Consider the following 24367-nt stretch of genomic DNA (forward strand, 5'->3'; position numbering starts at 1 on the left):
CATTTAAAACTTGCTTTGGGCATAAGCACTAACCCATAGGAAAGATACCATACTGTCATATATATATATGCATCGATAACTATTGTTAGGGCAGAAGTCACCAGATGGCACTATTACACAGTCTCAAGAATTCTCTCAGTGTGTGAACAGTGTTGAATTTTTGATGAAATGCTGCATTGTTGTTAATTTTTTTATGTATATTCTTTTAGGGGGGCTGTGGCAAGCAGCAAGGGAGCTTGTTTTCTGCGTTAATATCTTTAACTAGTCAATTTCTTGGGGCAGAAATTAGCTCAGGGAAGCAGACATTGGTGTTTGGGCTGAGATTCCGGAAAGGGGATTGTCTGCCTGCTGTTTGTGATCACATCTGTTCAATGACTGTTGAATATAGTGTAAATAAAACAAGTTACACTAAAAAAATACCCAGGCTCTGCATCACTGATTTCTCTTCCAATGAGAAACAAAACTGCAAGGCTCCAAAGTCTACCACCACTTGGCCAAGGAGCAACAATATACAGAAAATCATGCAAGGTCTGGAATTCTAAAATGTACAGAAACAGGAGTACATTGTGCACCTCTTTAACGTGAATACAAAACCATTTAATCACATGTCAGCAAGACAGAAGAAGAAGAGCTCTCTGTAAGAGCAAAAGCTTGTCTCTCTCTCCAGCAGAGGCTGGTCCAATAAAAGATATTACCTCACCGGCCTTCTTTCTCTAATATCCTGGGACTGATATGGCTACAGCACTGCATGACAGCAAAGTAGTAAGAGACAAAAAACCAAAAGTTAAATAACAGTGTTGTGAAAAAAAGTCTTGGTATCATCCACATGGAAGTGTGGGGATTATTTTCATATGGGAGGCTTGGAGGTGCAGTTTAAGTCTGTCACAGTCTGGCTTCCTTGAGGGAGGTTTATAGGGCACTTAGTGGCCAGGGTAATGGCCTCCCACTCTCATGTAAGGCCAAGATCCCTGGGTAGAAACTCCTCAAATCCCATGGAACTGTCTGTATTATTATGGCAGTAGTGACTAGATGCCCCACCGTCATGGATCAGAACCCCATTGTGCTAGGTGCTGTACAAACACAAAAAATATGGTCCCTGCCCTAATTCAGTACAGGCAAAGCATATGCTATGGCAATAGGTACTTTGGAAATGCAGATAGGTTAGAAAGATAAATTGTGTTTCCAACATCTGCAGCACTTCTGCACAGTGTAAAATTGGGGGTCTGGGAAACACAGATAGTGCATATGCTTCCCTACTAAACCAATGTAACTTGGGTGTGAAACACATTCACGGGAAAATGTTCCTCTGTGCAACACTGTCCTACACAGTCCAAATAGGCTGTTTATATACTCTCCAGGGGCCCATTTGAATACAAATACGATCAATTCTGAGAGTGTGTATGTTCAGGACACCATGCTCTCCAAAGTACTCAGCATGCCTACTACAGAATGCTATTGTCCCCCTCTTCCACACCTGATCCATATGGCAGTAGATGGTGTTACATGCATTTTCCAGCATGATAGCCAGCGGTGGGGCTCACTGTGAGAAACAACACAAAGTGATAAGCCATGCTGATCTGGGGGGATAATGCAGTGCAAATAGGAACAACATTTTTATGCATGCCTTTTCATGGATTTCACCCTTTTCCATGGGTTTTCCTACAGTAGGAATCATTATAATTAATATTTTATCATTAGTATCTAAAATTAACATTTATTTGCTGCCTTGCTTCTAAGAAATATGCCCTTTGAGGTGCTTGGAAAATACCGTATGCAATATAGAACATGTGTAATACTGCTCTGGACATGGTGCTGGGTAACTTTCTGACCTAGTGTAGGTTGTAGTCATACCTTAAAACATTTTCCATCTGAGACTGCAAATGCCTTGGGTAGGAAACACGGCCAAAAAGTTCAAACCCAAGTGCCCAAAGTTAACCTCCCAAATCCACAATTAGGTATCTAAATGAAAGTGGCCTGATTTTCAGAAGTGCTGAGCTCCCACTGATTTCAGTGGGAGCTGCTGGATGTTGACCTTAAGGTTCTAATTTTGACTCCTGTTTTTGAAAAATTGAGCTGTCTTGTGCAGTGCAAACTAGACTGCCAGTGCTAACACTTCAATAAGTGATTTAAAACACCACCAAAAAATTTCTGTCTTATCTGAATTCTGGGTTCCGCAAGTTTTTTTTAAAAGCAGAACATTTTAGTTGAGACCAAAGTCAAATCCCCTCGTGGGGTTTACTCATAATTTTCTCTCAGGTACTGACGTTAACATTTAGTGCTAGATGCAGGACCCATTTTCTTCCACTAGATGGTGCATTTACAAAGAAAACTTACCTTGTCTCCTCTCTAGGTATTATCAGAACAAATCTGTGGTTCATCTGTGCTTCAGATAGTCCCCTCCCCCGTCCCCCCGGTGTGTGTGTAAAGTTTGCACATGTGGTTTCCCCCTCACATTTTATTTTGTTTTGATCACAAGGTGCAAAGCTGATCATCCACCTCATGCAGTCTGAACCAGGCTAAATATATGCCTAAGGGAACAGTTGCCAAAGAAACGATATAAAAATGAAACTTTTGTTACATCAAAACACACAGAAAGAAGAACCACCCTCACAGTACACGTGTATACACACAAATGATTGTGAACACAGCTCAGAATAATGGTGATTTGTTTTAGTGTTAACGCCGAAGGGTTACAATCTCACACCTATCTGGGGGATCTTCGTGGGGTAGAGCCACCCAGTTCCATAAGCAAACACTTCAGGATTTAAGTGTGGATTTTTGCAGTAATAAACAGCTCATATTGCCTTGAGTACCAGTGCCCAGCCACTAACCAGTCAATTAATAGAACGTTTGTACATTGCTTTCCTATTCCTAGCTTTTCAAACTTACTCAGTTATTTCAAATCAACTTTCTAGTACAAATCATGAAGCCCTGTCATTGTTTTTGGTTTTCAGAAAAATACTATGAGCAGAACAATTCCAGCACCACACCCCTGTTATCATTTAGGTAACCCTCCCTGTCTGATATATTTTAAGCAGATAAAAATATAGTCACCGTATCCGCGTTAATTCCCGCAACCCCATGACCGCACAAAACCCTCTCCAACAAGTGAGCATTGTTAAAGGCTCCTGCTCACGGTGTTTTAAGCAGCAAAATCAGCCCCCACCCCCAAACCTGACAAACAACTGAAAGAAGGTAATCAAGAACTACAGCTATGGGGAATAGGCACATATGCTGCAAAACCAGTGAGGTTCGCTAGCAACCAGGCAACAAACAAGGTTAAGAAAGTGAAGGGCAAGCAGACTAGGTAAATGCTTCAGCCGGTTTGTATAGAATTGCTTTCTCTTAAAAGCATTGTACTGATGATGATGTCCAGTAGCTCCTTGCTATACACTTTCTCCTGATGGGGGACAGCTAGTAGGCTAATGCCCAGTGATACCTGATCCGAAACCATCCTTTCGGCTTTGACACAAAGAGCCCCTAGCAGGACACTTGACTGCCACCGGGCGAGCAGCTAAATGTCCCCATCTTTGTCATTAAATACATCAATCAAAAAATAAGTGGAAAGGGCAACCGACGAAGTCTTTAGGCAACAATGAGCTTTTTCTCTCTGGGCTGTTGTCTGGTAGTCTAGCCTTCCTTTAATACAAGTAGATACGATCTAAATTGTCCTGGGCTGAGGACTTCGCTCAGTGGTGCTGAACACAGAAAGAGTTCTCTTTCTCAAGCAGCCTCTGCCATGCCCCTGGCTGACAGGGACGCTGCTGCTGGGAGAGGGTTTATCTCAGTGATCATTTGTTAATCCTGACTCGGAAATCAGGGGGGGGGGGCGGTGGGGGGGGGTGCAGGGAAGTGAGATGAAAAAATTAAGAAGTGGGTAGGCAGAAAGAGGGGAGGAGCATTTGGGCTGGTGGCAAACACATAAAACCAGCCGGTATGTTCACCCCACAGAGCAAAACAGGAAAACTATCCCCACATATTTCACATAAAACTTCAGATCCCCCTTCCCTCCCTGACAGGGAACAAAACCACACAACAACGAAGCGAGAGTACGGCGGGGGGGGGGGGGGGGGGAGGGGAGGGAAAGAAAGCTTGGAAAACCCTAAACGATGAAGAGAAAGGAGAAGGGAAAACGGATCATCCTAGCGAAAGATTAAAGCAATGCAGATCGGTGTAGCCTAGCATACTAAAGTGTCAGGAGGTTTGCACACCTTTGGGGGGTTCTGCATAGCTTCACAAGCGTATTTACTGCAGTGTCTCATAAGGAAATTAACCTGTTACACTCCTTCTAGTTGGGACTGTCATTCAGTAGAGTCTATGCTCCTTTCCCTGATCCTTGACTTAAGGAAGGACTGCAGAAACCCACCTTCCGCTTAGGAGAATCGGTGGTGCTTCTTTACAAGCAGGTGGTCTGTTTGCGCTTTCTTATTCCCTTCTCCCCCCTCACTCCCCCACCTCCCGGCTGGACAACTCCCTCCTTTGGAGAACACGCCCAAGTAGCTGAAGAAGAGAGGGGAAAAAAGAAGAGATAGATAGTAACATTGAACCTGAGGAGAGATCCAGAGCTGCTGCGCGCAGAGAGCGATCACTGCAGCCTATACATTCCCAGCACTAAAGTATTACGTGTGACAGGCATACAAATCCGGAATAAAAAGAAAAAGAGAGAGAGAGAGAGAGACAGACAGACACAGGGTGGGTGAGTGAGTGAGAGAGAGAGAGAGAGAGAGAGAGAGAGAGACCCAGCTGAGGGATATGGTGTTTGTCTCTTGGGATTTACAAACACACACCGCCTGTTCAGATCACAAGAGGGTTTGTCTGTTTTGTCTGCACTACCTTGACCCGGAGCTGCACTGTCTGAGGCAACGAGAAATTAACCAGCACGAATAGCATTAGAGGCATCCTTTTGCATGGTGATCTGAAAAACAGCAAACAAGGAATATGAACAGGAAAACAAGGCGTTGGATTTTCCATATCTTTCTGAGCCTAGGGATTGTATATATCAAAATTGGGTAAGTAACTTAAAAAAAAAAAAACCCCACACACAAACGATTTCTCTCTGCCTATCCTGTCCAGACCTGTTAATATTTATCTGGGAAAGTTTGGAAGACTGTTGTTATTTTTTATTAAAGACAGAGCAGAAATGCTATTGCCTTTCAGTGAATTCTTGGTGTGTCGTGTAGAGCTGGGGAATGTGAAAGTCATTGGTGATGTGCCGGAAGCATGACTGGAATGGCAATGTGCTGGGGTTATTTTTATGTTCTTTCTGTACCTACCGTATCCCCTGAAATCAAACCAAACTCTGCTTTCACATGCATGGCGAGTATCGCTTCAATGGGATCTGAAAGGACATTTGTCAGCCGTTCAGGAGAGCGAGCACCGGCGAGAGTGGCCGCCGGCTCCCTACCCTTTCCTCCCCCGGGACCTCCGGGGAAACCATCTCCTCTCTTCCCAGGTGCAAACTACTTGATGGACTGTTGCTGAGGGGGGATAAGGACCTGCGCCTGTCCCCTGGGCGCGCAACAGCGATCTCGCAGGGCCGCCATGGGTCACCCTGCCATTAGCTGCTGGACTGGTCAAAGTGGGCGCTTTTATTTATTAAAAGCAACGGGAAATAAAATACGCGCCAGCGCTCCGGCTATCCGGAGCCAGACCCGCTCCGCTCACTTGTAGATCAGCAGCACCTTTTAGCGTTACACCTCACCCAAGTCAGAGGCGTTATTCTGCAAGGGCGGGGAGTGGGGCGGCAGCCCAGGATCGGAGGGGAGGGGCCGCTTTATTTTTCCTAACTGCACTAATTTAATAGCTCTATAAAACAATGACGATGATAATAATGATAACCCCCCAGCCCTTGGAGCGTGGGCCCGTTCTGGGCGCCAGGTTGCATGAGCTCTAATTTATGAATCAGGAAGTTGGGTCACGTTATGGCAAAAGCCCACGCGCTCTTTATCTCTCTTTTAATTATAGACCGGAAAAAAATGATTGGGGGGGGGGGGGAGGGGAGGGCGAGGCTCTGATGTCCGTGAAATTGATCCGCTCTTTCCTTTAAACGTCATTATTCTAGTCTTATCCCCAGGCTCCGCAAGGGACGGTCTGGGAAGGGCAACAAGCCCAGCAGAAAGTTGGGGTGGTCGTGGCCAGGGGCTGGTTGAGTAAAATGATGGTTTGGTTTTGCTGGAGTATGTGCCATAATCTATCAGTGGCATGAGCCAACAGCCGGGGGAGGGCTTTAAACGCACGGTGCCTCGTGAATACCCCAGCGGGGTTACAGAGGATGGGGCTTTCTCTGTCCTCCGCTGGGGATCAGCCCCTTTATCTCCTTTACACCAGTCTATTGACTGACACAAAGCGGCCTGAAAACCGCTTGCTCCGGGGAGAGGTCACTAAAGGTACTGTCACGGCGTGAATGTGACAGGTTTCAGAGTAGCAGCCGTGTTAGTTGTTCGTCTCTTAGGTGCCACAAGTGCTCCTTTTCTTTTCGCGTGAATGTGGAAATCCTAGGTTGAAAGCGCTTTCAAGGCAGAGAACATGCTTTGAAGTGAGAAGATGCCTCCCTCTGAAAGCCCCTGTAAGAAGGCTGCCGCCTCAGGAATCGATTGGCTCTGAAAGCTGCGGTACTAATTTTATTTGTTCTGAGTCTTTCCCCCTTCTTCTCTCATTCCAGGGGTTTTTCCTCTGTGGTGGCTCTGGGGGCCAGCATCATCTGTAACAAGATCCCGGGTTTAGCTCCTAGACAGAGGGCAATCTGTCAGAGCAGACCCGATGCTATCATAGTGATCGGAGAAGGGTCTCAAATGGGAATCAACGAATGTCAATTTCAATTCCGAAATGGACGCTGGAATTGCTCTGCCTTGGGGGAAAGGACGGTCTTTGGAAAAGAGCTGAAAGTGGGTATGTTACCTCTTTACTGGTTATTGCAAGGTTTGGACCTGAAGTCCACCAAAAGGTTAGCAAAAAGGGTTTGGTACACATCAAAATGTCACAGAATCATACATGCTAGGGCTGGGAAAGACCTGCCAGGGCACCCAGTCTGTGCCAGCCAGTGCAGGATCAGTCCCTTTAGTGTATTTTCACCTGCCCCCTTCTCTAGGATTACCAAAATAGATATCTGTGAATTTTCCCTATAGGATATCTAGTGAAACCCTCCCAAATACTCTAAAAAAGCACTTATATAACAAATAAGCCATCTTCCTCTAAATATCCCACAGTCCTATACTTGTAAAGCCTGTGCCCTGTGCCTTTTTTCATGTATGTACAACACACAACAGGACTTGGAGATTTGGATCTGGTTAGGGGTTTTGTTGGGAGACAGGGTATTGAAGAGAAGCTAGGTTTTGGACTCTACACACAAAGCTCATGAGCCATTCTCTTTAGAGATCAGCCCCAAAGGGTGGACTATTTAGACCAGTTTTCAGAGTAGCAGCCGTGTTAATCTGTATTCGCAAAAAGAAAAGGAGTACTTGTGGCACCTTAGTGACTAACAAATTTATTTGAGCATGAGCTTTCGTGAGCTACATCGGATGAAGTGAGCTGTAGCTCACAAAAGCTTATGCTCAAATAAATTTGTTAGTCTCTAAGGTGCCACAATACTCCTTTTCTTTTTATTTAGACCAGTAAGCTCAAGAAAGCTAACTGTTTATTTGGTGAGAGATTGGTTCCTTCGAAAACAGAATCAGAAAACACACACCTGCCAGTTTAGAATTCAACCCAACCCAGACCTTAGATGCAGTTAATATCTGGGCATTCAAGTCTGAACCACATCCACAGTCAAAGGGGTTCTAATCTGATTTTCCAATTTGGGCTCATCTCTCTCAGTCATACATGTTGGGTTTTTTTGTACTAACAGCTGAAGCTACATTTTAAAATTGCACTCAAATAGCATCAATAAAAATACAAATTTAGATGTGAGGAAATTTCTAAGGAAGGGGGAAACACTGTCTTCAGACCTAGTATTGTAGAACTTATGGCACCTGAGGGCTTCTTTGTGTTTGTTGATCATGTCATACTTGGGAACAGTGAGAGTTAAGGATAAAATTTCAACCTTAAGGGCCATAGTCACCTTTCAATTCCCAATTTAAAATGGTCACTGATACCATTATGAGTTCCATGTTCGACAGTAGAATCCACAGATCTGGGGTTCTATGCCTTGGACTGTGACAGTGCCCAGGGACCCAATGAGTTTAGATTCAGGAGGGAACACTGTCATAATAGAGAGCTAAGGTATTCTGTGGGACTTGGGAAGCAAGATGTAGCATTGGCAAGGCAAGGAGCCAAGAGTGCCAGGGGCACTTTTACACCAGGAGTATTGGGCTCTTTGATTTGTTGTGCAGGGCCTTTGGTTCATTGTGAAGCCCTTTGGTTGGATTGGATTCAGGCCCCACTTTGTCTTAATCCATCCCAGGGCAGGATATGGCCTAACTATAATACCGGTATGGCATTCCTTGTGCACCCAAGATACCTATCAAAGTCATTGGGATTGGTACACAAAGAATGCAGCATTGGCATCTATATAGCTGAAGTTCCTCACTTAGGCAGGTTTAAGTACATGTTTTAGTATTACTCAAATGTAGGTGTGTGTGATTTCCAGTGCTCATAGTTTTATGCAAGAACAAAAACAGGGAAAAGTCTGAAGATTTTTTATTGAAGGCCATTGGGCTCTCAACACCTCTGAAATCCGGCACTGTGTCTCAGATTGGTCACCCAAAGACTGGGGCATACAACATTAGTGAATACTTCTCAAATTGTGTCCGTTACACTGGAAAACTGTAACTGCTTCGATAGAGTTGGCTCATTCTGGCCACTGATTTATGCAGGCACGTGTCTGACTGATCTCAACCATAGGTCTGCTTGGAAGGCTGGTAGGATTGGACCACTCTAATCCAACAGTTACATATATATCTGTAAAAAGAAAATGTGTGTGCCCAAGAGCAACAAACATGCAGAGTTATTGTGGTATGTTGGGTAACACTGTCAGTTTTTTTCAAAATTGATTTAGCTGGTAGGCTATATTTAGGTACTTTTAAAGAAAGTCAATATTAAAGGAAGTGGATTTGATCCATCTTTGAAGTGTTACCTCATATCTAATTACCCATTATAATGTTTACATAGATAGGTGTATTCAAACATATCAGGCCAAAGTCATCCCTGGTGTAGCTCCATCAGAACTTATAACAGGATTGAATGTGGACCATAATGAACAAAACTCACTTAAAATGCATAAGTTTTATGTTCAGATTTAAACAATGTTTACACTTGCATTTCAAAATACACTATATGCATCTTGCTCGCAAAGTGCGTAAGAAAGACAATCAATCCCATGCAAAAAAGCAGCTTTTTTGGAGCTCAGGAGTACACCCTTGGGATCTTTAATGGCAAGTCTGATTTCAGTACAAACTGTTATGACTGAGTTAACTCACTGAAAAATAGTGGGTCTATTGGGTGCCACTAAATATTAATAACATTAGTGACAGGTTTCAGAGTAACAGCCGTGTTAGTCTGTATTTGCAAAAAGAAAAGGAGTACTTGTGGCACCTTAGAGACTAACCAATTTATTTGAGCATCACGAAAGCTTATGCTCAAATAAATTGGTTAGTCTCTAAGGTGCCACAAGTACTCCTTTTCTTTTTGCAAATAACATTAGTGTAACCATTTGTGTTCTTCTCTGTTTCTTGTCTGTAACAGCATGTGTGGAAACCCTTGCACATTTGATTCAGACAATATCATTTTATAAGAAAATGGGGAAAAAATCATTCAGTTCCTAGGATTCTCTAAGCTGCTCACTGTTTTCCATTCCCCTTTATCAACTGTTCTTTCCATCTCCCCAAGCCCTGTAAAGAACCAGTAGGAACTACAATTTACAATAATCTAAGCTAATATTTCACTGTGTTAAGAAGAGCAAATCCTATACCTAGTAAATACAAAGGCCAGATTTAATGCCCACAACTAAGATAAGATAAAAGAGAAAGTCTCAGATTTGTTATCATAAATACTGGCAGTGGGGACAGGAATGACACATGCAACATGAAATGTTAAACCTAAAATATCTCCCATATGGTAACCAATGCACTAATTACAATGCAACTGAATATTAATCTTCAAAATATTTTTCACTACTATATTTTTCTATATGAATAGTAGCTGTAGATCTCTACTTTCTTATTCCTTTCACACGATTACTCCAGATTGCCATTAGAATGCTACAAGTGTAAAAGGTACTAAAATATTAGTTAACATGTGAACACTGATGATGTTTCTCAGCATGGTTGAATCTTTAAGATTGTTATCTTGGAAGTAGGCAGGATCCCACAACTGCAATTTGCAATAAAATCATTTGACCGCATGACATCATTCTGCCTTCTCTATTAGTTGAGTGCCATGTGACTTTAAAGTGGCATTGTGGTGCCTGTACTAAGATTAGGATGCAAATTCAAAAAGACTGTAATGTAACTTGTTGAAATGCGTCATTCAGTGATTACAACATGGGCGTATATGTGTACTAATACTACACAAAGTACCCCAAAAGAAATTCTATCAGTCTGTGCCGATTCAGCCATACAACTCCTATGCTAACTGGAGTTGTGTGTGTAAATCTATGATAATAGGTTACCTTGACAACTGCATAGTCATGCATCCTAGACTGTTCTATACTTAGTACCTATCTTTAAAAAAGGGAAACAAAGAAGACCTCAGGAACTATAGATCTAGTCACCCTAACTTCAATATCTGGAAAGATACTGGAACAAATTATTGAACAATCAATTACTAGAGGATAATAGGGCGATAGCCAACATGGATTTGTCAAGAACAAATAATAATAAACCAACCTAAGTTCCTTCTTTGACAGGGTTACTGGCCTAACTAATGTGGGGAAGCAGTGATATATCTTGATTTTAGTAAGGCGTTTGACATATTATCACACAATATTTTCACAAGAAAATTAGGGAAATGTCATCTAGATGAAAATACTATAAGATGGGTGAACAACTGGTTGAAAGACCATACTCAAGTAGTCATCAATGGTTACTATTCAATATTTTCATTAATGACTTGAATAAATGGGGTGGAGAGTATGCTTACAACATTTGTGGATGACACCATGAAAGGAGGAATTGCAATCACTTTGGAGGAAAGGATTAGGATTCAAAATGACCTTGACAAATTGGTCTGAAATCAACAAGATGAACTTCAGTAAAGACAAGTGCAAAGTACTGCACTTAGGAAGGAAAAATTAAATGCACAAATACAAAGTGTGTATGACTGGCTAGTCAGTAGTACTGCTGAGAAGGATCTGGGGGTTATAGTGGATGAGAGTCAACAATGTGATGCAGTGGTGAAAAAAGCTAATATCATGCTGGAGTGTATTAAGAGGAGTAAGACATGGAAGGTAATTGTTCCACTCTACTCAGTGCTGGTAAGGTTCGAATGGATTATTATGTTCGGTTTTGGGTACCAAGCTTTAAGAAAGATGTGGACAAATTGGAAACAGTCCAGAGGAGAGCAACGAAAGTGATAAAAGGTTTAGAAAACCTTACCTATAAGGAAAGCTTAAAAAAACTGGATATGTTTAATCTTGAGAAAAGAAGAGAGAGAGGGGACCTTTTGAGGTCTTCAAATATATTAAGGGCTATTATAAAGAGGAAGTAATCAACTGCCCTCCATGTGTATAGGTGGGACAAGAAATAATCATCTTAAACTGCAGCAAGGGAGATTTAGGTTAGAGATTAGGAAAAACTTCCTAACTATAAATACTGTTAAGTACTAGAATGGGCTATCAAGGGAAGTTGTGGAATCCCCATTAAGAACAGAATAGACAAACACCTGTCAGACATGGTCTAAGTATATTTGATACTGCTTCAGTGCATGGGGATGGAGAAGATGATCTTTTGGGGTCGCCTCCAGCCCTATCTTTCTATGACATCAGATACAGTTTTATTATCAATCTGAATCCTGGGATATCATTATTTTATTACTTTTGTCTTTACTTGGTAGTCTGAATTCTGATATTGTGCAAGTGTAACCAAACTGATACAAGTTTAATTTTCTTTCTTTTGTTGATTCTGGACTGTGACTCAGGAGATCTGGGTTCTAATCCTAACTCTGCCATTGATCTGCTGGGTAACACTGGGCAAGTCATGTCCCCTTCTCTCTGATTCACTTTATCCATCTGTAAAATAGGGATAAAGATTTTGACCTCCTTTGTTAAGATCATTGAGGTCTATGAATGAAAAGCACCACATAAGAGCTAGATATTATTATTTGTAAACTTTTTTGGAGAAGTCACATATAACTTTGCTAATCTGTTTTTCAAAGATTATTTTGGACAAAGGATTATAGCTAGTGACCACTTAAATTTATTCACTACCAACATGGCATATTTCTGTTCAGTTACTGGGTTCCCAAATATATTCACAGTGAGTCTTCATCCCATTTACTGCATATATTTCATTTCTAGTGTTATACAGTATACAGTAGTTTGTCCTTCAAGAGCAAGACTTTACTGATATTTGAATATGGATATCTGGTCATAACAATTGGTAATGATAATGTCAATAACAGTGCAGGTGATGTGGTGATTCAATTATGAATGTTTTTTAAATTAACAAATGCATAACGGTGTCCACACTTCAGCATTTTGGGACTTTCCATCACCAAAGCCATAAAGTCTTCAGAGTAAGACAGCGCAAGGATTCTGCTCACATCTATTCAAATGAAGTGTCAGAGAGGATCCAAAGGCCTGACCATGCAGATGCGTCTTTTGCAACAACATGAAGCTCCAGTTTGGGCTCTCATGGAACTCCGAAAGAGCAAATTAAACCCTGAGGGGTTTCCACTGAATACTCAGCAGACCAACCCAGAGGGTGTAATACCATGCACAGAGCAAATGTGAACCTGCTAATTGCCATAGCTATGACAGGACACGAACAGACTGTTAATCTCTCAAATAACTGAGTCCTGAATCCTAGTTCCTATGGTGATTAACTGCACCCAGAATACGACAGTATCAAGCTGATGTGATGATGCAAGACACAAGGAAAAAGATGTTTCTGTTTCTGATTACCCTAATGACACTATGATACAGTTGTGCCTTTGCAATGTGACAAGACAAAGTTGAAAGCAAATTCAATGGAAGTCAATAGAAACCTGGCAAAACTAAAACCAACTTCAGTGAAGGTCTTTGAAGATCCTGTGACAGACATTAAACAGGAAGAACTTCAACACAAGTCTATTAAGACCCTATGACTCTGCCATAATGTGACACAGCAAAACTAAAAGTAATTTCAAGGCAAGTCTGTGGAGACTCCCCTCACTGAGACATTGTCTGTGAAAAACATTGAACACAACCTTTGGAGAGAGGACATGATGATCCGATTACACAGAAAACACATGAGACACTATTGCCATGCATGTGCCTGAGACTAAAAAAGTCAACTTTAGACAAAAGGATCTCACTGCAGATTTGAATGTTAAAAAACCTAAAAATAATGAAGACGTACATTATACAACAAAAACAAGAATATCCTGAGTGACACATCTGCCAAACATTGTTAAATTAACTCATTGTGTCCATAACTTCCATCGTGATGGGCAATCCTCTTGGCCTTGCCTATGCTAGCAAAAATGGGACCTTGGATTGATTGCTAGTACAGTCAATAGTGCAGCTTTAGTAGGCAGGGATGATTAGAAGAGACTGATAAATAGCTGAGTCCTGCTTACGCTGCAGCTGACAACATTGGTACCACTGGCAGATCTCAACAAATGAGGACACATCTTGGGGAATGTATGTGCAGCCTCAGTGTGTGTGGGCGTGGGGTGGGGGGAGGGAGGCTCACTATAATGTGGAAAGTTACGTTCCACAGACCTTTATCCTGCACATACTACTCATGTGAGTAGTGCAACTGAAGTCAAAGGGATTACCCATGTGAATGACGTGAACAGAATCTGGCCCATGTGCATTACAATAGGCCAAATTCAGCACTGATTTGCACTTTGTGCAATACTTTTAACTTAGGGAGAATCTCAGTCAGAGAAGTTAAGTGATCTATGCAGGTTCATAGAGGGGACAAGGTGTTAGGAGTTATTAGCTCCTACCTACTTACATTCTCAGACCAACAGACCATGCTTCTCTTCCAGCAACATCCTTAACTCTTGTTCACTGAGTGATTTACATTCCACATAGTCTCATGATAGTAATGGGAGAGAAACTTCTTGGAGTGGTCTGAGTGAAAGTGGAGTCTTCCATTCTCACACTTCCCCATGAATGACAAATATTCTGAAGGCCAAATTATGCCCTCTGTAATACCAGTGTAACCCTCTTATCTTTCATGGGCTTGCAGTGTAACTAGCTAGCCTTGTAATTGGAATTTAGAAAACAATTGTTTTGTAGATGCACAAAAGTGAAAAGAATCCAGCTCATTTTCCCATACCTGAGGTAGCAGGAGAAAAACGTACTAACACTTATTTTGTCACTAATGTGTACAGATCTGACTTGCAGTAAACACACATCTGTCCAGTAAAAAAAATTACCATCTTTAGTCACTTTTCAGATTAGAAATGCATTTTCAATTATATCATTTCATCAGAATTATTTTTCTATCACGTCTTTGGACCAACATTTTTTGGTATTCAATTCCAGGGTAATTTCATGGGACAGGCTTTAAAATTTTTGATTTTTTGAATTCCAAAGAGCAAATATTAGGCCTAGGAGATCACAATAAAATGATTTGCAGAAGGAAAGTAGGTTAAAATTAAATTAGTTTTTATAGTCAGAGAGAAGATATTTGCCCAAGGAAACAAACAGGCAAAGCTGCCATCTTAGCAAAAGGTTTCTGTTTGGTATTGTGCCATTAATACAATACAGACCTTACTTTTTCCAAATGCAACCAGTGATTGAGTAGAGATTGACAAATACTATATATTTTGAACCACTGGCACTCATGAGCCCCCAAGATATACTGAAAGGGCCAAATACAGATCCCAGTGAAATTAATGGGAATTTTACCATTTTCCTCCGTGGGATGAGGACTTGCATTTATGTGCTGGATTTTCATCTCCTGCCACTATATTTTAGCATATGTATAGTATTTGCATATGCAGTAATGCAGGCTTAGTTATTCACAGACAAAAAACTGTTCCTGCAAAAACAGAGGTGAGGCTGAAAATCTGGCATAATATATCTAAAAACCAGCATGTTGCTTTATGCCAAAGAGTCAATCTTTCTAGGCTGTGACTATCACAGTAAGATAAAAACATTGCCCCAAGGTCACATTAGTTGGAATTCACATCAGAAGGCTCTCATACCTGCCTTCAAATGTATCTTGTGAGTACATGTTTTAGAGAAACAAAAAGATTACATTACATTAGAACGTAGAATAACTAAATGCCTATTGCAGGGTCACTATATAGGGTTTTTCTGAAAGAAAATATAACTACATAAAACACATTTTGACACAGTGTCATATAAGAAGTGAAGATATATAAAAGGGACGATCCATATCTTCTGAAATACTGAATGATAGGTCTGATTTTACCATATTTGTGCCTTGAGTAACTATTTTATACGCTTAAAATAGAATTTGCTTTTGAAATGGAATATATCTGTTTGTATCCCATTTCAGAATTTCATATTATTAATCTGTGTTGATGAAACATCATAAAATGTAGACTGATAAATGGGCAATAACTAAAGCCTCTGAAGATGGGAAATATTTCCTGCTTACCTTTTTAAATACAATTCACCCTATTTCTTTAAACTGGTGAGCTAAGAATTTTTAATTTGGCATCCTCAACTTCATTTCAAGTCAGCAGAATTATTGGGAGCTCTCAGCACCCAGGTTTAGGCCCTTAACTGGAAAAATGGTCATACTTTAATTTTTAAAGCTGCCTTTTAAAATTAATTACACATGCTACTTTAAGAATCAAGCCCGTGCGCGCTCTCTTGCTCTCAAAAAGGCAGACCAAGATAAGTAGTCAGAGGATGAGTTCTGCTCTCCATTTTACTAGCTATGAATTATGATCTCTATAGAGATGTGAAGTAATGTTAGTCATGGCACATAATTGGCAAGGTACGCTGTATTTTCCATCTTTCTATTTTCACAATCAACATATATTTCAGTTCATGTCACTGCAGATAACTCCCTCCCTGACCCCTTGGCTTTAAATAGCAGAAAATACAACGTATGTTTTCCAGTGAGATAAATACAAATTTGTCTTTTTTATTTCCCAGATTAGTCAATTTATGGTTGGGCTGATATGGGGGGAACAAAACTTTTTAAAAATATACTTAGAATCTTAGAGTTGAGCTGCTCAACACCACCAGCTCTCACTGACTTCTTTGGGAGTGGAGGGCACTCAGCACCTTGCAGGATTAGATCCTGATTTCCTATGTAATGCCAAACATACCCTGATTATTACGGCACTGATACACATACATTTTACAAAAGCGTTTAATTTAAATTAATTACAAATGAAGAACTCTCTTTTAAAGAAGAACAGAAATGTTTGGGGCAGGGGGAAAAGACTGGCAATCCCAAATCAAGTAACAGAATATGGATCTATGTTTGCCTCAAGTACACAAACAGATCCCGCACTGACTTGCCAGATCCCAGTCCTGTCAACACTTTATTCATGGGGGTAAAGTGATGGATGTGCAGGTTTGTAGGATTAGGGCTGTAGTGTACAGTACGCATTTCCTATAGTTACATTAAATGTTAGAAGAGCCACACTGTGGCCAACTTAACAAGTGTTAAGTTTATGCTGCACTTTCTTCTTGACTTCAGTAGCTGTTCTGTGCAAGAAGCAACTGTCATACATACATTTTTAAGTACAAATAAACACATTTAAAAACTAAAAGGGTCAAAACATTATTCCCTCATTCAATTATTTGCTAAATCTGAGTTCAAAGTTTCCCCCTGAAGCAGCTGATGGTGTAACTGATGCTAAACTCACAGAAGTTCGAGATAGAAGAGACCTAGTAGATCACCAAGCCCATCCCCTGAAAGGTCAGGATATTGTTCTTTTCATAGAATATAACTTTGCTTTAGATGTTTCAAGAAAAACACAAGAACCTGAAAGCATGAATTTGTGTCTTGGCAGCTAAAAGACGTAACACCACACCTTAAGTATTTTTTACCTACTGTTTATGGCATATTTCATACCCTTTATTTCTATGTATTTAATAATCATCAGAACAAGTGATCTCTTCACCAAAAAGCACTTCATATTTGACCATGCACTGATATCTTGGTAGTGCTTGTCTATCTATGGATTTGTACTGCCCAAACAAAAGAATTCTTCGTGTTTTACAGCTTACTAAATACTTGATCTGATATTCAGCAACAGAGGGAGTTTCCATTCATAAAGTGTGAGCAGTATGGAACTGGTGGTATTTATGGTTTAGTTTATTCATGATAATCCCAGTGCTTCTATTTATGACATGTAATGAGCTTTCTCAGCATCTCCTGTGGTTGGTATTACTGTGCAGTCCTTGGTGACAGGACTGAAGACAGCTTTGGAATTATCACATGCTACAATGAGAAGGATCTATTCCATTGTCCAAAGACAGAACTCCAGTGAATCAGAAGACAGATAAGGCACTACCAGTTGCTCTGTAATAGTGAAGTCTCAATGGTTTTTAGAGCCATGAATACCAAACTATATTCCATCAAAGCAAACAGTACTATGGTACTGGTAGAGCAAGACATGTGGGAGAGCAAGAATTTCTTCCAATAGCCCAGTGCATAGGTTAAGTCCAGAGGAAAGTAGAAAAAGCAGAAGATATTCATGTCCAACACTGAAGAAGAAACCCGTGTTCCTAGAGCACTGAAGCACTTGTTCAAGTATAGTTCTGCTTAATGTAAAGATTGTACCTGTAATGTAACCAAGATCAGAAACAGCTTGATCATCTCCCATGTGATTACAGGTGCAACCTTTACTTGCACAAATAGATATTTTTCTAAAGGTTTCTAAAATCTGATGTTCTAAAGTTATTATCCTTTGTAGGCCTTGCTCACCATAGACAAAAAGGAGGGAATAAGTTACGAGCTGGTTAGGGGGCTTAAGGACAATTTCCTCACTGTGACTTTGTCTCTATGCTTGAATTTCTCCCCCATCCCTGTCTTTAGCTTTGCAGCAACTTTTGCAAAGCAGAAAGAGTGGAGAGTAGGGCAGTGTACCAGTCCATCAATTGACTTCTTAGCCTAAGTGGATTTTGCCAAGTTGTTTATCAGTATTTATGCAATACAAGCCAAAATATGGCTTCCCCTTCATGGGCACTTCATGGGAACAAGAGGCAGACATAATGCAGCTGCTTGGGAGAGTGTGGGGAAGATTGAGGGGTAGCCTAGCATTACTAGAGGGGTGCTGCATATCCTAACGGGGGCACGTCAAAATGAGTTTAACTCTAGCTAGAGTACCAGTCAGTACAAGCTACAACTTTTGTACAAGAGTAGAAAACTCTCCACCCTCCCCCAGCAATCCTAGGAGGCTTATGTAGGCACCACACCTCATTCCACCCCCCACCCTCAGATGCCCCAGGCATTCTGCACCCCAGCACTCTATTGGCTGGAAGAACCATAATTTGGATGTATGACATTTCCTTCACTGACCCAACCTCCTGGACTGTGGTTTGCATGGATCCTACTCATCCCCTCTTAGTTTGTTCATTGTATAGATTTATATTAAATTGAAGCTCCAAGAGGAGTTGTCAGCAAAGATTATTAAGATTTGCTATGGATGTCACCACCTTGCAAATATTTTTTTTTTAATTTCTGGGTCCCTTTCTGATGTTTTTAGCTGTTGGGTTGGAGGATTGTTCATGTGACATATTTCCAGTCTGGCAGATCATTCCTATGAATATATTCTGTCTCTTCAGAGTTCCCCCTTAAGACATGCTCTTTCGCTTTTACACCCCATGTCTGACTTTCTTAGGCGTTTACAGCATGCCAAGCAATGCTGTTTGGGGTTCTCCAACCTTTCAGGTTCTACAGATGAGAGAGGATCACTGACACAAGCTTTCCTAATCACCCTCCTTCTCCCAGGGAAAGTGTTGTGAGTGTTCTGGATATCCCCCAAAGAGGGCTCCATGGTCAATAGTGTGGAAACCACTGCTCTGAGCCCTATTCATCTTTCCCTTCCTTCTTTACAGCATCCCTTTGTCATCCCCTCACAATAAAAACTTGGCAGGAATAATTACTTGCTTCTTTGCCCTTGATTTTCTTTGACTCTAACAATCTTTTTATGCCACTTTACCTCTTTTCCTTGTACAAGTGTTTCTGGTCCTGTCTATAAAGCACTTTTGATGCTATAATCATCAGTAGCTCTGGATTTAAAAATACTTCTACTACTACTAAAATAACTGCACTGGATTGAGGTTAAAGCCTGAGCCCTTACAATGGTACTTCTAGCAATAAGAACGCGAATTTTACACTGCTAAATCTTTGTGAAAGTGAAGGTAAGGGAGCTAATTTGGCTGTGAGACGCATATACATACATTCCTGACAGATGGAGGAAGTAGAGTAGAGTGAAATTATTCCACTTTAGTTCTGGCTTTTTCAAAACTCACCGTGGGTTGTTCCCCATGTTGTCCTTACATGGTGCTGTAGCAACATTTCAAGGTGAAGACTAACTGTAAGCGGGTGTAGTTAGTGTATTTTAAGACATCTTGTGCCCAGCCTCATCCCTTCCCCTCCTTAATAGATTACTCCTGCTGTGACATATACCTGCACATAAAGATGTGTGAGGCAGAAGCTGGCCAGAAATTGAACACACTGCAACAGTGCTTTTGATGTGTTAATGCGCACCTGTTTTCTGGCCAAATGCAGAGTGTGCCAAAACCTGGCTCAAAAAAACTTAAAAAAAAAAAATCTTTATTCAGTAAAAGAAAAAAAGAGACATGTCCCACCCCTCCCTTAGTTAATCTCTCTCACTCTCTTTTTTAAAAAAGTATAATATATGCAGTGTTCTGAGCAAAACATATATTACAGAGTAGGTTAAATCTTGCACTTTATAACTTACTTGCTTGAATACAAAGGTAAAAGTCCTGTTGCACCTTTTGAGTATTTAAAGCACAATCATGGAACTGGCACAAAAGCAGTAAAATTAGATAAACACAAAATTACATATACTAATGCCAGAATGTCTCACTACACCATTTATATTCCTAAGGACAGAACAAGTGTAACTGCTTCAGCATATGAGTCATCTATGCAAAACACAGCAGCCTGAAATAGATGAGACAAGTGTGTGATACATTATGAATACTGTATGAGGCTTTGAGTCTTCCCATGTGGTGAATTCCTTTGGATACCTGCCTTCTTTACAGTGCAATCTCCTGTCCTTCAGCACTGAAGAGCTGACAACTGTTTTTCCACAAAAGAGGAGATTTTTTTTTAAAATTTGACATTACTTCTGATTTACAGTGGTTTAAGTAGGATTAGAGTCAGGCCCATGTCTTTTTCTTATGTGAAGAAAAGCAATTCCTGAAAACAACCTTTGTTAGATGAGAAATGGTGCATCTAAAGCAAAAATACGAACAGATGTAAATGTAGACCTAAAGAATCCACTCCCTTCCACAGAATAATCTAATGAGAAATAATTTTGCTTAGTATCTCTGCAAGGCTCACCCCACAAAGTTGCCAAGTCATCCCTTAAAGGGTTTTAAGGCCCATTTACTATAGAGATGCCCCATAAACTGTAGGAAATCCTAGAGATCTCAGTGCATCCAACTTTGACAGCCTCCTTCCTGGCAGCACAATCTCTTTAGTAGCCTCCTTAGTAAACTAGGTAGGATGTCCCAGTTTACCATAACTGTCTGAAGAGGACGGCTTTTATGAAGACAAATCATACTTCACTGATCTATTAGAATTCTTTGAGGGGGTCAAAGAAACACGAGGACAAGGATGCTCCAATGGATATTGTGTACTTGGACTTTAAGAAAGCCTTTGACAAAGTCCCTCATCAAAGGCTCTTAAGCAAACTAAGCAATCTCTTAGGGAGCCTAGTTCACCAAGGGTATGTCTACACGACAACTAAAGACCTGTGGGATGGCCTTGGTTGGCCTGGGTCAGCTGACTGGGAATCAGGCCATGAGGTTAAAAATGCAGTGTAAATGTTCAGGCTCGGGCTGGAGCTCTGGCTCTGAGATCCCGTGTGGGGAGAGGGTCTCCAAACCTTGGCTCCAATCTTAGCCAGAATGTCTACACTGTTATTTTTAGCCCTACAGCCTGCGCCCTGGAGTCAATTTACCTGGGTTCTGACACTTGGAGCTGCGGGTTTTTTATTGCAGAGTAGATGTACCCTCAGTGTTTTGGAGTTGTGGACCAGGATCTTGAACTGGAGGCTACTGGAGACTTCTCCTTCTCCTTTAAATTTTCATGACAAACCAGTAGTCCAACAATAATAGATCGGCAGAGTCTGCAGAGGCATAAATATCCCATCAATTCAACATTGATATAAATTGTTTCTTTTACGAAGGACAAATCAAGAAATCTTTTAGGAAAGTCTTTGATTGCTAGTTCATTTGTAAACATAGCACACAGTACTATCAGTGGAAAGACTGTTCATGCTGATAATTGGCAAAGAAGTTTCCTTATTAATAGATTGTTGTTTTTTTTCTCTCCATTATGCTTCCTTGCCATGAGGTAAGAAAGTAGATATTTTTCATTAAAAGAATGAACCACTTAGAGACAAACATAAAAATATAGATCACATATGTGAAGAGAGATGCTGCTGAGAATGAAGTGTCTGTAATATTTCCTTCCTTAACTGATGTTTCTCATGAAGTCTGATGAATAACAGAAATTTGCTTGTTCCATGAATCATAAGCTATCACCAGTAGTTGTTTGGAATATGACAGGGCTGAGTTGGCAGATGTTTAACAAGGGGATTACATCTTCCTATCCATCCTCTCTTTATAAAAGGCCTGATTCTAATCCTATTGAAGCAAATAAGAATTTTGTCACCCACTACAGTGGTGACAAAAATTTGAAATTTTTCCTTTAAAGTGGGAAAGTTTGATAATTTTGGAAAAAAAAAATCTAATTTTTTTTTCAAATTGGGAGTTTTATCAATTTTCCACAAACAGTTCTGATGAATTGACATTTTTCAGCAAAAAACATTTAGTTGGAAAACACCCAACTAGCTCTAATGATAACCCAGAAAAATATGTATGTGGTTATCTGGATAACACCTACGCTTAAATATACTGCAGCCTGGAGCTCTATTTTTTCAGAGAGTGCCTAAACATCAACAAAAATCAAAACTTTGAATGGTGGAGTACTGCTTATGTCTGCATGTTTACAACACTTCTAATTATAACCATATGGCATTTGCACTGCACTGACTTGCACATATTTTTCTAAATAACCCTATCACAAATGTTGTCCCATATATTTACAGCACTGTTTTAATTTCAGGTAGCAGAGAAGCAGCTTTCACATATGCCATCATTGCTGCTGGAGTAGCACATGCGATCACTGCTGCCTGTACCCAGGGAAACCTAAGCGACTGTGGTTGTGATAAAGAAAAACAGGGACAGTACCATAAAGACGAAGGATGGAAATGGGGAGGCTGTTCTGCTGACATCAGATATGGAATAGGATTCGCCAAAGTGTTTGTGGATGCAAGGGAGATTAAACAGAATGCAAGGACTCTCATGAACTTGCACAACAACGAGGCGGGGCGTAAGGTAGGTATCTCTCTGCTCTCCACCATCATATGACAATTCCTTGTCTAGAATCAGAGGTCTGATTACAACACAATGTTCAGAATGAAATGTGCTTTAAGGCTAATGCCATTTTACAGTAGCCGAATAGGCACTTTTGTAAGCTACACAAACTTGTTGGATGATCCATCTGTCAAATATTTGTCTAAATGTTGCTCTTTCCAGTCATAAAACAGAAAATGCAAACAAACAGTTTAGCTGGAAAGTCAAATGGTGCTTAAGATAGAAAGCTTGCCTGCTACTGTGTGGCTGAATCTGCTTCTCTTCAGGTTCAGACATGAACTTCTCATCATTCAGTTGAAAAGGGATCACTTTCAACCCAACTGTCTAAACCTTGCTCTTTGTGTGGGGACTACAGCTAAAGGAAAAAAAACTTGAGTGAAGTGGAACTAAGAGACCACAGACTGACTCATTTTAACACAACATAATATATACACACGTAAGACAGGGTTATCATTTTAAATGGAGCGCTCCCCCACAATTCCTTAGAACCAGCAGCTTAAAGCACATTCATGCAGAAACAGTGTTTGAACTCTTGTCTCCCTGGCAGCTTTAAACATGTACATTTTATGTGGAATCTACACAGCAATTCTGGGAATCTTGACATCTCTTGGTTTTGCTTCCTTTGCAATATATTGCAGTGTATTCAGATTTCCTATTGTCATGTGGCAAAGACGGAGGCCTTGGCACTCCTGTGTAGCAGAGCTGTGCTCAGCACAGGACTCGTGAAGCGGGCCACCAGTGTCCTCCTCAGATCCTCGTGAGCTGGGTTGATCCCCAGGGTACATGAGAGCAGCCTCGGAGCACTCTAACTTGTGATAGCTAGAAATTGCCCAATGTGGGTCTTTACACTGGCCAGTGGCACAAAGGGGCCAGGATCTCTGGCCCATAGGACATTAAATTACTATGCGCGAGTGTGGTCCTACTCTGAAAAGCAACTGTGTAAAAACACCTTCTTATTGAACAGATCTGCTCCCTGTGGTTTAGAGTCCTGTCTGCTGACTTTAGTGGTTAGTGATTTTTTTACCGCCTTTTAAATACTGTTAAGTATTACAGCGCAAGAGAGCTAAGGACAGTGAGCTGGAGTCTGTTCCTTCAGGTGCATCATCAACAGAATGGTTCACCAAATAATGGCCTCAGTGACTCCTGTGCAGCCCCATGGCCTTTGCTGGGTTTGCACAGTGTAACTGAATGAAACTCAGCAAACAGTTCTGTTATTGATACACAGTTCCCTTCCAGAGTAGAAGGGCTCTTGAACATAGTAATTCACTGTCCTACAGCCCCATCTTGGCCCTTGCTCCAGCCCCTTGAGTTAAAATAATTCCCATGCTTTCTTAGCTCTTTATTTCACTTTCTCCACTGTTGGCATTTCAATGGAATTTTTCAGCCAGCCCATAAGTGGTGGCTTTGTCTTTGTCTTGGTGTGATTCAGTGCTGGATTTGAGTAGATTGAAGTGGAAAGTGGCTTGAAGACACTAATATTTCTGTTGCAGTAACAATAATTAGGGCTCTGAGAGATCACAAGACCACAGCATTTGGGACTTGAAAAAGAACGACGGCTTCTGTCACAAACAACAGCATAGCCTTCCTCAGACTTATTCCCGCTGAAAGCTAGAGAGGTTATGTTAACAATTTCTTTTTTCAGTGTTCCAA

General features: G+C 40.9%; 1 protein-coding gene across 1 annotated transcript in view; it reads left to right on the top strand.

Moving 5' to 3' along the window:
* The first annotated feature begins 4938 nt into the window (after positions 1–4938).
* The window catches only part of WNT7A (Wnt family member 7A), a 48753-nt gene continuing 29324 nt past the window's right edge, over positions 4939–24367 (top strand). Inside the window, exons 1-3 of the mRNA XM_077821382.1 lie at positions 4939–5009; positions 6662–6888; positions 22407–22678. Of these exons, the coding sequence (XP_077677508.1) occupies positions 4939–5009; positions 6662–6888; positions 22407–22678 (570 nt within the window). The remainder of the gene's footprint in view (positions 5010–6661; positions 6889–22406; positions 22679–24367) is intronic.

Source organism: Eretmochelys imbricata, chromosome 7 (genome assembly GCF_965152235.1).
Source record: "Eretmochelys imbricata isolate rEreImb1 chromosome 7, rEreImb1.hap1, whole genome shotgun sequence".
NCBI lineage: Eukaryota > Metazoa > Chordata > Testudines > Cheloniidae > Eretmochelys > Eretmochelys imbricata.